Here is a 15,718-nt window from a genome sequence, read left to right as displayed (position 1 = left end):
AAATACTACAAGTATTTAATGTTCAATTCTTGAAAGGAAAGTACAGATAAGATTTTCAAGATAGTAGCACAGGTAACCATAAATAATACCACTGTCCATGTAGCATCATTTTGTTTAACAATTAGTCCCCTTGATGAACGTACCAGTATGTGTGACATTATTCACGAGAACTCTAACTATAGTTTGACAAAATGGTAACAACAAAAAAACAGACAGATGCCTAATGAAGGATGGAAAGAAAACAAAATGTCCAATGCCATCTTAGACCAGGAAGTCTAAAATGCAATGCTTTGGTTCTGGACAAGATGGTCTGTTGTCTGAGTGTCACTTTGCTTGCTTGAAGGGGGCTTTATATGACCGGCCATTATATCTGTTAAGTCCAAAAGTATTTGCTAGGTTTTCTGAATGAATAAAATGCTACCAAGACGGATAGTACAGCAGTCTGTTTATTTTGATAAAATGTCAATACTACTGGACAAGAATTTTATCTGTGTGCTTGTCAGTCTGCGTTGTAACATGAATTATCTGCAATCAAGGCATTTAGACAGTACAAAATACAATCAACCTGATGCAGTGTAACATAATTATAAAAGAGATACCTCCCTACAATTGATGCTCCTGTAGCATGGAATTAAAATTTCTGGAAAGTAACTTTGTTTACTTGTGTGTTTTCTTTATTCTCACAAACTTTAAATGAGGCAAAAGAAGATTGCAAATTAGCTTCAATCACACCAATTTCAACCAGTCTGGGTGCAAAAAGCATCCCTAATATACACAAATTTTCAAGATCTTGCAATTAAAAATTGAATACTGTCTCAAAGAACGTGAATTATATTTATTTCACTCACAACTTCATTATTGATACAAACCTCATGATGTTATGAAAGAAATAAGGCAATTGATAAAACATAAATTTAAACATTCAAAAGCAAAGTTTTACATTTGTTATTTTATTTTTTTGAAGTAGATTAATGACTTTATAACATAAATACTGACATGCTTTTTAAAAGCATTTGTTTTCATTAATGAATCCTGTCTTAAAATTTTCCAAATGTTTTTCATGGATACCTTCCTTCCTACAAGGGCTTTGCATGTATTTATGTTTTAATCTAATTGAGTGCTAAAAATGAATATTAAATAACTATTTAAACTGTCTTTCATCTGGACCTAAAACTTACTAACCAACCGTCCAGTGAATTTAACAACATTCAACAACAAAGTCTATAGAAAGTCTATACCAAATACTGCATGATACATTATTTCTTCACATAATTTCCTAAGCTGAGGATAACACAAAAACCTTTTTTCATCAACCCTACCATTTATTTAGTTAGAAATAACATACATAAATAGTAATTACAAAACCAAACTTGCGCTTATTCTGAAGACTTTAAGATGGAGCTTATTCTAGGGTGTGGACATATGTGTGGACAGACAGACACACACCAAAATAATGGTTTTCTCAAAACTCTGTCAAGGCAGACTCAACAAAATTAGAAACATATACTCACAAGAAAAACAAAATTATTATACTGATAAAATGTTAAAAATCAGCAGTTTTAATGACTGGGAATGTAGACTGAACCAACAAATCAAAACATTTATAAATCCGCAAAATCTGCAAACACACTGACAAACTAATTTTCACACATCAATACCTTTGTACTAAGTATAAAATTTTCCAAGAAATATAACACCTTGCATATTAAAAGTCTATATCACACGATTTAACATCTGAATACCACAAGTTTTGTGACCCCTTGGGTAAATAATTATATATATATATACTCTACAGTATTCTTGGAGTCTACTATTTTTAACACCTAGAATTTAGAAATAAAAAGGATCAAACATTTTTTTCAAATACGCCTAGTTTGTAGCATCTTCTTTTTCACAAAAGTATTCACTGCTCAAAAAAACCCACGACAGCCTTATGCCTAGTGACAGTCTAAATCTTTCATGGGCCTCTGTGAGCTACATGCCAAATGCTCCTGTTGATTTTTGTCTTCAGATAGTATATTTTAACTGTTTGGGACAAGCAGATTTTTTCTCCATGGGACAAACATTTCTTCAAAAGTAATTTGCACTTGTCCCATGTGTGTTAGACAAATTCTTTTGAAACATTAGCAGTCAATATTTCTCAATATGTTTTCAAACAAAACATGGCCACATACAATTATGGAAATCAGGCAATCTTGAAATAATTTACACCAATGTAATCAATACTCTGGTCAAGATAAAATTATGTTACAAGAGAAAAAAAAAGGGTGACTAGATCTGGGATAGAAGTAATATACAGTAAAGGTTATGCATAATGGACACATAACAAACCCCAAAATTGAGTTCTTGTGGAATGGTTGTTGTTGTTGTAGGGCTTAACGCCATTTTTCAGCACAAGATAGGCTATACATGGCGGCCAGTATTAAAGGTGGAGGAAGAACCCGGCAAACCTCCGGAAAGAACCACCGACCCACGAGAAGCTACTGACAAGCTTTCTCACATAACCACATTAGCCGAATCCAAGACTCGAACCGACGCAGACAGAGGTGAGATGGCAGTGATCCGTAACGGTGAGCGCTTTAGACCACTCGGCCACTCGGGGCCCCTTGTTGAATGGTATTCTTGATATAGAAATAAATTTTTCAAGTAAAAACATGAACATGATTTCATAACTGTTGGCATTTATAAGCATGGTTTCTTTACACTGAGGTGTCCAATTGGGTTTAAATGTAATTTAAACACCAACATAGACTCCAAAAATCAAGTATTATTTATCGGATCTCCTTAGGTTATAATGGACATGATAAATAGATTATCTTGGTATACTATTAATCTTTAAATCACAACAAAGAAAATTAGAAAGCCAAAAAAAAAAACTGACCATACTTAAGAAAATATATTAACAAACATTAGAAAAGGTGAGTGAGACAAGACTGGGAAAAAATGACACTTATGGAAAAAGAGTTGTCGAAAGAATGCAATTATTTTTATTTAGGCAGAATCGGTTTTAACCACTTTCCCATTTTAGTCTCAATCTTTGGAAAATTCAAGAAATTAATGTTGATAACATGAATTTTTTTTCCATTCCCCTTTAAGACCAGTATGTTAACCGACTAAAAACTTCATATATATATTGAAATTTCTGGGATTAAACTGAAATAATTATCTAACTCCATGCTACCCTAAATTGAAACTTTACTGAATTAATTGTAGAACAAAATTTCAGATTCATTTCATACTGTGATATATCATTGACCTAAAATTACCAGAAACTTTTATCATTTATAGTCTTTTAAAATGTGTAAGCAACAACAAAAATGTGATTTTTTTAAAGAAATAATAACTCGTTTAATATTTTACGAGTGACTTTGTAAATGGGGACTAATATAAGAATCATTTCAAACTACTAACACTATAACAATGGAGACAATACCATGTTTGATATAAATTTTTTGTTACTAGTCACCAACAATAAAATTAACCTATTTGACACCACACTTCACCACTGCAGACCTTTTAATGGGAATGTTTAAAACACAGAGTGAAATGTTTCAATATTTATATGAAAATCAGATTATTTCTATTCACACCATTACTATTTTTGCTATATATTTAAATTTTCATCAGAATCATAAGATAATCACAATCTACATCTTTCGATACATAATGCCATTCTAAATATCACAAAAATTACTCATGATTAATCATAAAACAAGTAACAAAATTTAGTGAAGATGCCTGCATTGTGATGCATAGAATTCTTGTAAGGCTATTTACTTAACACGCATACTGATAATTATTGTACATATAAACAAGGAATATATATATATATATTTTACAGTAATTAAGCAGTGGCTAAAATAGGTATTTACAATCAATAAACCTTTCAAAAATAAATCAAGGAACAATAGCTTAAGCAGTTAAGGTAGACCCTTACATACTGATCAAGAATCAACATGCAGTATGCATAAAATTAAAAAAAAAAACAATGAATACTGTTTAGTGTATCTGTATAATAAATAATAATGAAAAATACTAACAAAAATACAAAAGCACTGGAATGACCTGGAATCAGCAGTAGATCAATGTGCACCAAGTGCATGGAATGTGCATCATGGAAGTATCAGCAAATTTAATGACATTAGTAGAAGAAAAAAGTTAAAGTCACAAAAAACAATAACTTTTGCAGTCTCCAAATTTTCTTACATACTGTTGAATCATAAATGTTTGTGAAGGATTTTAAAAACAAATCTTAAATAATGAATACTAAGAAAATTAAATCTGCTACAAAATACTATAATTGTCCATTTGGTGCCAAAAGTAAACAGTTTGACCCCACAAAAAAGTGTTACCAGAGAAAACACTTCTAAAATATTACTTGAAAAATCTCACTACATGGTCCACATTGCAAACTTCAAAAGAAAACATCTTCAAACTTCAAAAAAAAAAAATGATACCAGTAAATGACCAATCAAAAGAACTTAATGTTGAGTAAACATTTTGTTACGCTAATACACTGCTGGATATCAATCAGCATTGTATCATTGTTTTACAGCAAAACTGATACACTGATACAGCACTTCAGTTTGGTGTTCTTTTAGGTTTAGCACAATGTTTCAACACACGATAGGCTATACACTGCAGCCAGTATATCTGGTGGAGGAAGAACCTGTAAAAATCCCAGAAAAAACCACCAACTCATGGGAAGCTACCGGCAAGCTTTCTCACATGCCCATACTGGCCATGCATGAGACTCGAACCCCCACAGACATAAAAGATGTCTGTGATCTGTAAAGATAGGTGCCTTAGACCAATCAGCCACCCATGGCCCCCTACCCAAGTTTACTAAGTGATGCATCTTTGTGTATTGTTGTTTCAGATTAATACATAAAATGATAACTGCTTGAGTTTGAGTGTGATATGGCAAACTGTTTCACACAATCATTCTGTGTTGATATTTTGGGCATGGAAGGACCTTTCAGTGGTAAATAAGTTACAACACAAAACTGGAAAAAATCATAGCTTGTAAAGTTTGCTCAGTATACCATATGTACTTTTTATAAGTCAAGCCAAACTGCAAACAACAAGGATCCTGATCTGCTGAAGCATAATGAGCCTGCAGATCAGGATCTATGTTCTTTGTTCTAGTGATTACTCCTAACAAACTGTACAGAACCAGCGCTGCTGATGCATTTTGCTACTGCAGATCTGGGTTTGTGCAGTTTGCAGTTAGTCTTATAAGCGAGCATATATGGTAGATCTACCTTGGAGACTGAGGAACTTTTACACAATATGTAAAGGCAAATTTTAAGTATAAACTAATCAATTTTTGTTCTGGAGTGGTATCAAGTATTAAATAAAAAAAACTAAAAGATGAGGAATGATATTCAATTAGGAAAACTCTTTGCATCTAAATACTTTCCCAGGAATGGTTTATATAACAACAACATCATTGAAATGTTGAATAAGTGTGTCATGGTCACCAGTGGTTTGTATGTTGTATATAATGATGATTCTGGTATAATAATACTGGTAAGACATTCAGTGTAAGAACATATGCATAATGCTGAGTATCCACAGCTTTGTAAAAAAAAACACACCAAAAAACATATTTAGCAGTCTTATAGCATTACTTGATTTCTTATTTCAGGTTATTAATCCAAGTATAAATCAGCCCAAAATGTTTACACTTACTGTTGGTAAGTATATAACTTACATTTAATTAGCCATATATATGATTACAACAGAAACAAGAAACCAAAGTATGTAAATTCAGTGTCTGGCACATGATAAAATTCAAATTAATGACATCATGAGATAAGTGGATTCTTAAGCATGTATGAATGTGATGAGAGTATAATGGCTTAATGATTATTAACTGGTTGGTACTTAAAGGTACTTTCAATACATTATTGGCCATATGTCAAGGAAATGGGTGCTAATTGCCTTTCCCAAGGATGCATCAAGGCAGCCATCCAGGGCTGGCCTGGCTGACATAAAAACCACAAACTCAAATTATGAGTCTAGTGCTCAACAAACTGAGCTACCACACTGCTCTCATGTTAATGAACCAAGCTGCATAAGACATGCTAACTCACTACTGACAACATATTATTGGGGTCCTGGTGACAAATTGGTCGAAGGTGCTCGCCTTTACAGATCACTGACATCTCACTTCTGTCCATGTGGATTTGAGACTCGGGGGCCAGCTTGCTAGCTGCTTCCTGTGGGTCAGTGGTTCTTCCTGGGGTTTTCCTCCACTAGATATACGGGCCCCCATATATAGCCTATCATGTGCTAAAAAATCATTAAACCCACAAGATTATACTATACGGTTGAAGTTTTGGTTTTGTGAGGTATAATGCCAATTTTCTTCACACAACAGGCAATATATGACAACTACTATATTTGGTGGAGGAAGAAACAGGGAAAACCCTAGGAAGAACCAATGACCTATGGAAAGCTACTGGCAAGCTTTCACATACACCCATGCTGGTCTCGCTGAGACTTGAAGCCATACAAGCTGAGGTGAGATCTGAGTGATCTGCAGACAACTCAGCCACCTGGGGCACTGCAAAGTTAAAATAGAGTACTAGAATTGTTTTGCACTGGATCCTACTTATTAGTTGAGCAAAGATATATAATTTATCATTTTTCTTCCTTTTATCCTCCATGAAAAAGTCTTCTTTTATACTCAATGAAAATGAAATTCATGATTACTTTAAGTCAACAATATGAGGAAAATTTTGACTTTGCAAACAAACTGCATATTGGTAAATATTCTGGTCTAATAGTGTCTGTTGCTTTGTTTGTATATGAAGCAAATATCAACACTACATCACATAATACAATAAACGGCAAAGAATCATCTGGATTATCTTCTTGGCTTTAATTACCAAGCAAAAAATAAAAATGTATATTAAAGACACAAATAAATTTTTATTATAAATCTGATTAAGACAGATAATAACCATCAAAAATACAGATTCTTCAAAAAAATTTGATTTGAACATATTTCAAGTGAGAATTTCCTTGTATTTACTTTTATTGCTGGTTCCTGACCAAAATATTATACAGTGTCAAATGGTGGAGTATAGTGCCCATGCTGAAAGAAGCCTCGCTATACCCTATACCACACTAGAATACAATGTCCAAGAACAATAATGGAAATTTCGGTTCAAAATATGATAATCACATGATGTCATATGACATATAACCTTTGTACTTGACAACAGTGCCGAACGAAATAGGAATAATGACAAGTATAAATTTCCAGGATCAAGAAAAAAAATGCATATTGTTCTAAAAAGATCCCTGTTAATTGTTTGCCAATCAGAACAGAAAAATTTACCATGTGATATAGTAAATATAATAAGGACATTCGCAAGCACTGTCTTGCCCGAAAACGTTAATAAGATGCATTTTATGTAACTCTGAAAATTTTAAAACAAAGTGTAAACTGTTGTGGATATCAATGTCAACATCAGAAAAGTGATACCGGTTATGCTATATATTAATGCAGATAAGACTTCCTCAAGAGTTCATAGTAACATGTTTCATTTTGTGTGGTGCCATCTGTGCTGGACTAAGCACTGCATACTGACAATCAGTTGAAGTACAGTGATAGTGGGTCTGCTTTCTCTTGAATATGCACATAAGAACACCACAGTTATCTGTGGTGCTGTATTTACGAAAACCCTGGTTGTTAATACTGTCCCATTTAGCGTGTTGTTTTCTGTGTGTTAAAACTTTACTGGAATCAGTACAGATATATGAGCAACGAAGGCAATGGAAATGAGACATCTTGTTTTTAAATTCACAGTCAAATGAACAATCTTGGTTTATCCTATACTGTTGCATTTCTCCTCCTGTAATACTGTCAATGCGTTCATGTCGTAAAGTGTGTTGAACAAGCCTCGAACGATCACTGAACCCATAACCACAATCAGACCGCATGCAGTGGAAATGGGTAACATTTTGTCTGTATGTACATTTGAAATGCTGACAATCTTCATTGTATCGAAATCGACTATAGCCTTCTGGAATTGAATCATCTTTAGCACGGGGACTAGAAACTCTTCGTTGTTTGATATTTATAGAATTGCTATCAACAAAGTCATTATGTTTCGTTGCTATTCGTTTTCTCCCAGAGTGTCGGGAAAAGTCTTCCTTTGTTGAGAACTCTTCATCAGAGGACTCTCTGGAATCTTCGTCTCCTATCTCGCCATTTGGTTGATAACCAGAATCACTATCTTGCTGTTCCTCCTCCTCATAATCATCTAAATTCTCTGTAGTATTAATTCGATTCTCCTCCTGGGCCTTGGCAATCAGATTTGAAAATGTTGAAGGATTAAGGGTTAAGGAAGAGGAAGGATTTATTTCCCCACCATCTTCCACATCTTCACCCTCTTCATTTTGTGCCTCCTCTTCCTCCAAAGCCCCCTCTCCTGATCGACTTTTTACCTGGGGTAACTTGTGTAAAATGGCTGCATTAGTAACAAAATTCTGTGTGGTAACCATAACAGGTGGTGGTGGCCTTGGTGCAATTGTTACAGGAATATTTGGCTTCACCACGCGAGTTCCAACCTCTGATCTTTTCAGTTTGATTCCATGTTTTCCGATATGGGATCGCAAACGAGCTGGATCCGAGAAGGCTTGGTTGCATTCCAAGCAATGGAAATGGTCCTTTTTCTTTAACTTACAAAATGGTCGTCCACAATTCTGATCCAAGGCATAATGCATTTTATTCTTCAGAAAGGACCAGCTTGGTTGTGGGATGTGATTATCTGTCTTCTGTTGCAGAAGGACAGTTAAAGGCACTGTTGTGTTTCCTGAGCTAATTGCTACTGGCAAGGTGGTGACTAGAGGAGCTGTGATGCTGGTGATGGCAGTCACAAACTGGGTACTGGACGGAGTGGCTGTTAAAGCCTGCATTGGACTAATTGTTAGTGAGGTCTGTATGGTAGTAGGATTCCCTGATGTTGAACTGGCATTTACTATAGAAGAAGCAACAGGTACTGTTATTGACCCTTGTGCAATACTTTGTGCAATATTCTGAATTGGACTAAAGGTGTTTATCGGGAAATATGTCCCAGATGTTTTAACCAGTGAGGCCACGGAGGAAGTTGTAGCAGGGACTATTGGGACAAAGTTACTAGAGGCACCTTCAGTCTTTATAGCTGGAATGGGTGCAATTTTTAAACCTGCTGCTGTATGTTTCTTATCATGCTGAGCCATTGTACTGTGGCGGACAAATGAATAATCACATTTTGGCCGAATGCAGTGAAAATGCCTGTTGGTTTTGTTATTTTGGCAATGGGGTCGTCTACAGCTAACATTCCGATCAAAGAACTCAAATCCATCCAGAATCTTTACAAAACTGTGAAAATCTTTAGCATGAAGATTTAATACATCCAGCCTGTCTGTTGACGTGTAACAGCGGGGTCTTGCACAATGATAATGAACCATGCCCAAGTAAACACACTGATCATCTGGGCATGGATCATCTTTTGTAAACATTCTAAAGCCATTTACGACCTTCTTATCAGCCATATTTTCTCCATCACAAGAGGCCTGAGTTAAACGATGTATCTCTTCCTCGCTTAAACTAACTTTTGGTATCTTTGGAATTTCATTTCTGGGATATTTTGGTGGTCTTCCTCGCCTCCTGATTCCATTATCATCAACTCTCAAGGTTGGACGGGTATAGGTTTTCCCAGCTGCAGCTCGGTTGTATTCATGTACTCTGTAGTGTTCCAAGCGACCAAACGTTGGGCCTATGTGAGGAACTACATGTGTGCAACCAGACTGGAAAAAAATTAAAATAAATTAGAAAATTGCCAAAAGAAGGGAAGTATATGATATTATGAAAAGAAGTGGGAAAGAGTGACTGAGATAAAAGTGCTGGAGAAGAACTTTAACCAAAAATGTATACAGACATACCCATACATGAAAAACACAAATGCTAGGTGCCCAATCACAGAGTGTGTGTGTGTTTGTGTGTGTTTTGGATTCTTAACGTAGCTTTAACAATTTTTCAGTCATATCACTACGATGTCTGCAGTGTGGCAGTTTATAGTGATGTCTAGCACTGGGGCATCATGCCGCAGACATGTAGCATGATGTCCCACCCAGTCACATTATCCTGACACTAGGCCAACCAGTCCTAACACTAACCTCTTAATGCTGAGCGCCAAGCGAGGCAACTGTTAGTACCATTTTTGTAAGTCTTTTGTATGACTCAGTCGGGGATCGAACCCACGACCTCCTGCCAATCACAGAGACGTAAGAAGAAATAATAATTAGGATGAGAAACAAGAGTCCCTCAGGAGGACTGATGCTCACCTGGCCAAAAATAACTTTCTGGAATTCAGAGTAAAACCATTTCTTCCTTTTACCTGCTGATGATTGCTACCAATGATCCCTAACTAAATACACCAATAATACAAATGACTGTTACCAGTGATATCTACCCAGACATGGCAATGGTACAAATGATTGTTCCAATGATACCTAACCAGACAGATCCTGATACAGTTAAGTGAGATGGTACCTACCCAGATACAGTGATAGTGCTTCTCCTTCAAGCTGTACTGACAGTTTTCAGGACACAAATTCTCCTGATCATAGTATCGGTAGGCAATTGGGGTTATTCTGTCCTGAAGCTCATGGAATCTGTGAAGTATAAAAACAGAATTGATTATTTAGCATGTGTTTATGATTTCCTTTACATGTGATAATGAAAACTTCAGCCGTGACCATCCTGACCCACTTCCTCAGTTTCACAAACTTCATTATTACCAATTTTCCCAGGTATAACAAACAACAATCTTGGTATGTATGAGGTGTATTTGAAAATTTCGGAAAATTTTATTTTAACTTTTTGTTTCTTAGAACCTGTCAATAAAGCTAATGTCAATTGATGGACCAAATAACATTCTATAAAATGAAATGCATCTGTATGTACAGCACACCAGACATCTGCTGATAGATACATATCACTAAACACAGGTAAATGACAGTGACCTAAAAATGCTGGAGAACACCAATTCTCCTAATGAGCAAAAAGCATACTGTAAAATTCCAGCACTCCTAGGGTACTTAACAAATGATATCAAGATCAACTTGAGTAAAGTTTACAGATCCAATTTTGGGGCCCAGAGTGGAAATGTGGTCTAAAGTGCTCACTGTTACAGATCATTGCCATCTCACCTCTGTCTAATTTTTTTCGAGTCTTGGGTTTGGCCAATGTGGGTATATGAGAAAGCATGCCCGTAGCATTTCATAGGTCAGTGGTTCTTTCCCGGGTTTTCCCAGGTTCTTCCTCCACCGTTTATACTGGCCGCCATGTATAGCCTATCTTGTGCTGAAAAATGGCATTAAACTCTACAACAACAAGACCATCAACAGATCCAATTTTCTGTCATATCCTAAGATTTAGAGGTTGTTTCACCATTTTAAAGATAGTCGTGAGTCCATGGAAGATGGTCCATGTTCTAGAAGACCACTCTCTTCAACTGGTGAGAAGGAAGTGACTGTTTAGAAGGCAGCAGTTGATGAAGATGTTCAATACACAGTGGATGATATTTCTATAATGAAGTCACTGTTTTTTCAGCTGTTTTTCACATATCAAAAAATCAGCTAAGCTCAGAGAGGTTTGTGTCCCTCATTTGTTCATACTGATCTAAACCTAACTTGGGTTGAAATTGCTAACATTACTTGCCAAATACGAAAAGAATGACTGGAAACTTTTCAGTGATATTGCCACAGGTAATACAATATTTATTTCAATATCTGAACCTAACTCAAGAGATAAACATAATGTCTGGATCAGAAAACAAGCCAAAACCACAAAAAGTTTTGAGTGGCCTTAGTTTCTCGAGCTTTCTATTAATTATTTTTCAGGCCTGGTTGTCCAGGTGCCTGTGTCTGACTCTGCTGTGTCACTCAACATTTTTATGCTTCCCAAGTGTTGCCAAAAGTTGTGGAACACTACTAATCCACCAGTCCACAAACAGTACCTGACAAATAAATCTACTTGATGACAATGCATCGGCAAATAAATCTGTTAGTATCCAACACCAATGAAAATGAACAGTTCTATTACTATCTTGATTCTGAAATTTTAAATGAGGGAGAAAAGATTTCTGAAATTTTAAACAAGGGAGACCAAATTTCTGATATTTTTAAACAAGGAAAACAAGATTCCTGAAATTTTAAAAAAAGGAGGCAAGATTTCTGTTCGAACAAGGGAGACAAGATTTCTGAAATTTTAAACAAAGGAGACAAGATTTCTTAAATTTTAAACAAGGCAGACAAGATTCCCAACATTTTATCCATTTAAGCTACAAAATGTATTATATAAAAAAAAGACTTCATTTACCTCATTAAATTTTGTAGACTTATGGCATAAAAGTGGATGGACTTTATCAGAATCATCCACACCTGTCATTGGCAGTCTATACCATATACATTCACTTACAAGTCCTGCAAACAACAGAGACCCTAATCTGCATTAATGCACCAGTGGATTAGGGTTCACGTTTAATTCTACAGACCCAGATCTGCTGGGGAATTATGCAATAGGTCTATGAAGTGTGCAGTTGGATTTGATTTATAAGTAAGTATATACTGTAAATTATTCTTTGTTGCATATGATCAGGTATAAAACTTATATCATCTAAAATGTGGTAAAATTCTGCAACATTCTATCCAGTCACCAGCATTTTTAACACTGGTATCCACACTCATGTATTAATTATAAACTGTAAATTAAAGAAAAAACTGATTTGCTTTCTTTAAATAACTCATTGTAGACTAATTACTACAAAACAGGAGTAGTTCTCTATTTTGTATAATAAAGATTCGCAGCCAGTGTATCTAGTATGTATTAAGAGTTACTTCCCTCTAACTGTTGTTCTTCTCATCTGAGTTTTACCGACATGCTTCAAACAATTATGAAAATATACTGTATATTTACAAAGGAAAAAAAATCCAGGTTGGCTAAGTGGTTAGCATTCAGGATTTGTAATAAAATAGGTTTGGTTTCAAATCTTACCACTGGATCTGCATTGGTCTGCTACCAGGGTATATTTCTGGGCAAGGCATTTTAGTCCAATTGCCTTGGTATTTAAAAACTTACTTACCATACATGCTCATTTATGAGTCCAACAATAATCTGCACACACCCAGATCTGCCACAGCATAATGTCCCAGCAGATCTGGGTAAGAGCAGATTGTTAAGAGTAATCAGTAGAACAAACAACATATACCCTGATCTGCAGGTGCATAATGCTATGGCAGATCTGGATCTCTGATGTTTGTACATGTAGCTTGATTTGACTTTTAAGTGAGTATATACAGTATGCTGATTTGCCATCCAACATCAAACCAAGCCTATCAAAAAATAAATTTTGTAAAAGGTAGTAATTTCCATGTCATCGCTTTATTTGGAGCTTGAATCCATACTTTCCAGTTTAAGTAAAATATGTATTCTAACACATCAATATAATGCTTTGGTCAGTCGAATGTCAGATTCTGATGTAGTACTATGTAGAATAGTGGTCTCCAACATGCAGTCATATCCTATGGCCCTCAAAATGATTGGCATCACAAGGTGTCATGAGAGATAACCAAGGTAGTGTGGCACTCTTGGGCCATTGAAAATGCCCTCCTGCGGTCCTCAGTGTGGTCTGAGTTTGAGACCTCTGATGTAGAATATACTGCTGAAAACACTGTGATATCACGACTTTCCCCTGTGATATAGTGTCAGAGAAGTTGTCTTGACTCTAGATTCTGTAAGTAATTGTGCTTGGTCTGGACTGTACAAAACTTTTTAAATTTTCTTTCTCAAATGGAGATTTTAAACAAGAGTCCATGGAAGGTAATGATGCTCCACTTGCTGAAAAAATCTCCAGAAATCCATGACAAGGCCATTTCTTCTTTTTAACTGCTAGTTAGTGAAACCAGCTATAGTATTCTTGAGCAATAACAAGATTTACAAACTGTTACGGTTGCCAAATTAACAAAAGATCAGCACCTTTTTTATTTAGGTCAATCAAAACACCATTAAAATTCTTTTGGTAAAACCCCATGCCAATATTGCCATCCAATCAGGAGTAGTGATAACGAGATTCACAAGATGACCATCATGGCAATCATACTTGATATAAGATTGGCAACATTTTCAATGAGGACCAACTAGATATCATAAGAAGTCTTTTGGGTGAAAACCCCAAGTCAATACAGCCATCCATTAAGGAGTAGTAGTGATAACATTATTTCAAAGATGGCTACCATAATGACCATACTTAATGTTGGAGTGACATTGTTTTCATTTAGGACCAACTAGACACCACAATAAATTTTCTGGTAAAAACCCGGTGTAAATAAAAGACTTTTTCATTGGGAGGAGTAACAATAAAATCTTTTTCACAACTAGGCATACTAGATGGCACAGTTTTTATTTAGGACCAACTAGACATCATATAAAGTCTTCGGGTCAATATGATCAGCCATCTAGAAGGCGCAGCAATACAAAAATTTTTAAAGATGGCTGCCATGCTGGCAATACTAGAGGTCAGAACAGCACCATTTTCATTTAGAACCAAGTAGATGTGATAAGCAGTGTTCTAATGAAAACCCAATGCCAATAAAACTTTTCATTTAGGAGAAATAGTGACTGCAAAATTATGTCAGATTCGCACCATTTACATTTAGGACTAATTAGCGATCACAAAAAGTCTTAATGTCAAAATTCTAAGTTGATATGACTTTCTGTTCTGGTGGGACAGCAATAAAATTTTAAACATGGTTGCTGTGGAGGCCATATTGAATATCATTTTGGCACCATTTTCATTTAGGACCAACTAGCTTCATAAGAAGACTTTAAGTGAAAACCCTACACTGAGAGGATTGTCCACTGACAAGAAGTAGGAATAAGAAGATTTTCAAGACTGCTACTGTGGTGGCCATATCTTATGTCTTAGTGGCACCATCTTAATGTAGGACCAACTAAACTTAAGGATGAATGCGTGTATAGAGTTTTATGGCAATCCTCCATGCAGTTTAGAGTAATTATAACAAACCTGAGTTCATGGATGGCTAGATGATAGACCATAAGCTCTTCTGGTCTATGACCAGCAGAGCTAGCAAATTCTTTCATGTGGCTTGTATTCATCTATGATGAATAAATTTGCACTGTACATCAAGCAGAAGTTTTACAATTAAAAGAAAACTCGTATATGGGATTATATTTCATAACAAGAGACCCAGGTGGGCTTGTGATACCTGCCTGAAATCTGCCTAACAGTAGACCAAAAATCTGGGTTAGTAGAATACTTACTTCCAGTGCTGTTGATTGCATGTTATGAAAACATTTGTTACAGGGCTTGTCTAATTTTGTATCTTCATTTATGTGTGATGACACATCAGCATCATTTGTTCAATATTGAAAGTCAGGATGCTTTATGTAAAATTGATTGAATTCTGCTAAGTGAAGTCTGAATAGAGTTTGTTTAAAAAATTTATTTTTAGTAATGGCAGCCATGTTTGATGATTGATTGGCACAAATATGAAAGCCTTTCAAGCCAAGATGATGTAAAATTTTGCCAAGTCTGTACAGTAGATCCTGAAAAACAGTTGTTTAAATTTTGTTTCTTTTTCAGTAACAGTGACAATATTTGATGGTTGATCAGCATTGTTCATAAGAAATTTATAG

The 15,718-nt window shown here is 35.4% G+C and overlaps 1 protein-coding gene across 1 annotated transcript in view; it reads right to left on the bottom strand.

Annotated features, from left to right (window-relative positions):
* Positions 1-428: 428 nt before the first annotated feature.
* The window catches only part of LOC149782064 (zinc finger protein castor homolog 1-like), a 98,402-nt gene continuing 83,112 nt past the window's right edge, over positions 429-15,718 (bottom strand). Inside the window, exons 9-10 of the mRNA XM_089933490.1 lie at positions 10,557-10,674; positions 429-9,807 (exon numbers count right to left, since the gene is read on the bottom strand). Of these exons, the coding sequence (XP_089789616.1) occupies positions 7,534-9,807; positions 10,557-10,674 (2,392 nt within the window). The 3' untranslated portion in view covers positions 429-7,533. The remainder of the gene's footprint in view (positions 9,808-10,556; positions 10,675-15,718) is intronic.

Source organism: Sinohyriopsis cumingii, chromosome 15, assembly GCF_028554795.1.
Source record: "Sinohyriopsis cumingii isolate HCF-2022 chromosome 15, ASM2855479v2, whole genome shotgun sequence".
In the NCBI taxonomy this organism is placed as follows: domain Eukaryota; kingdom Metazoa; phylum Mollusca; class Bivalvia; order Unionida; family Unionidae; genus Sinohyriopsis; species Sinohyriopsis cumingii.
Note: the sequence above shows the minus strand (reverse complement) of the source record. Positions and strands in the feature narration are given on the sequence as shown.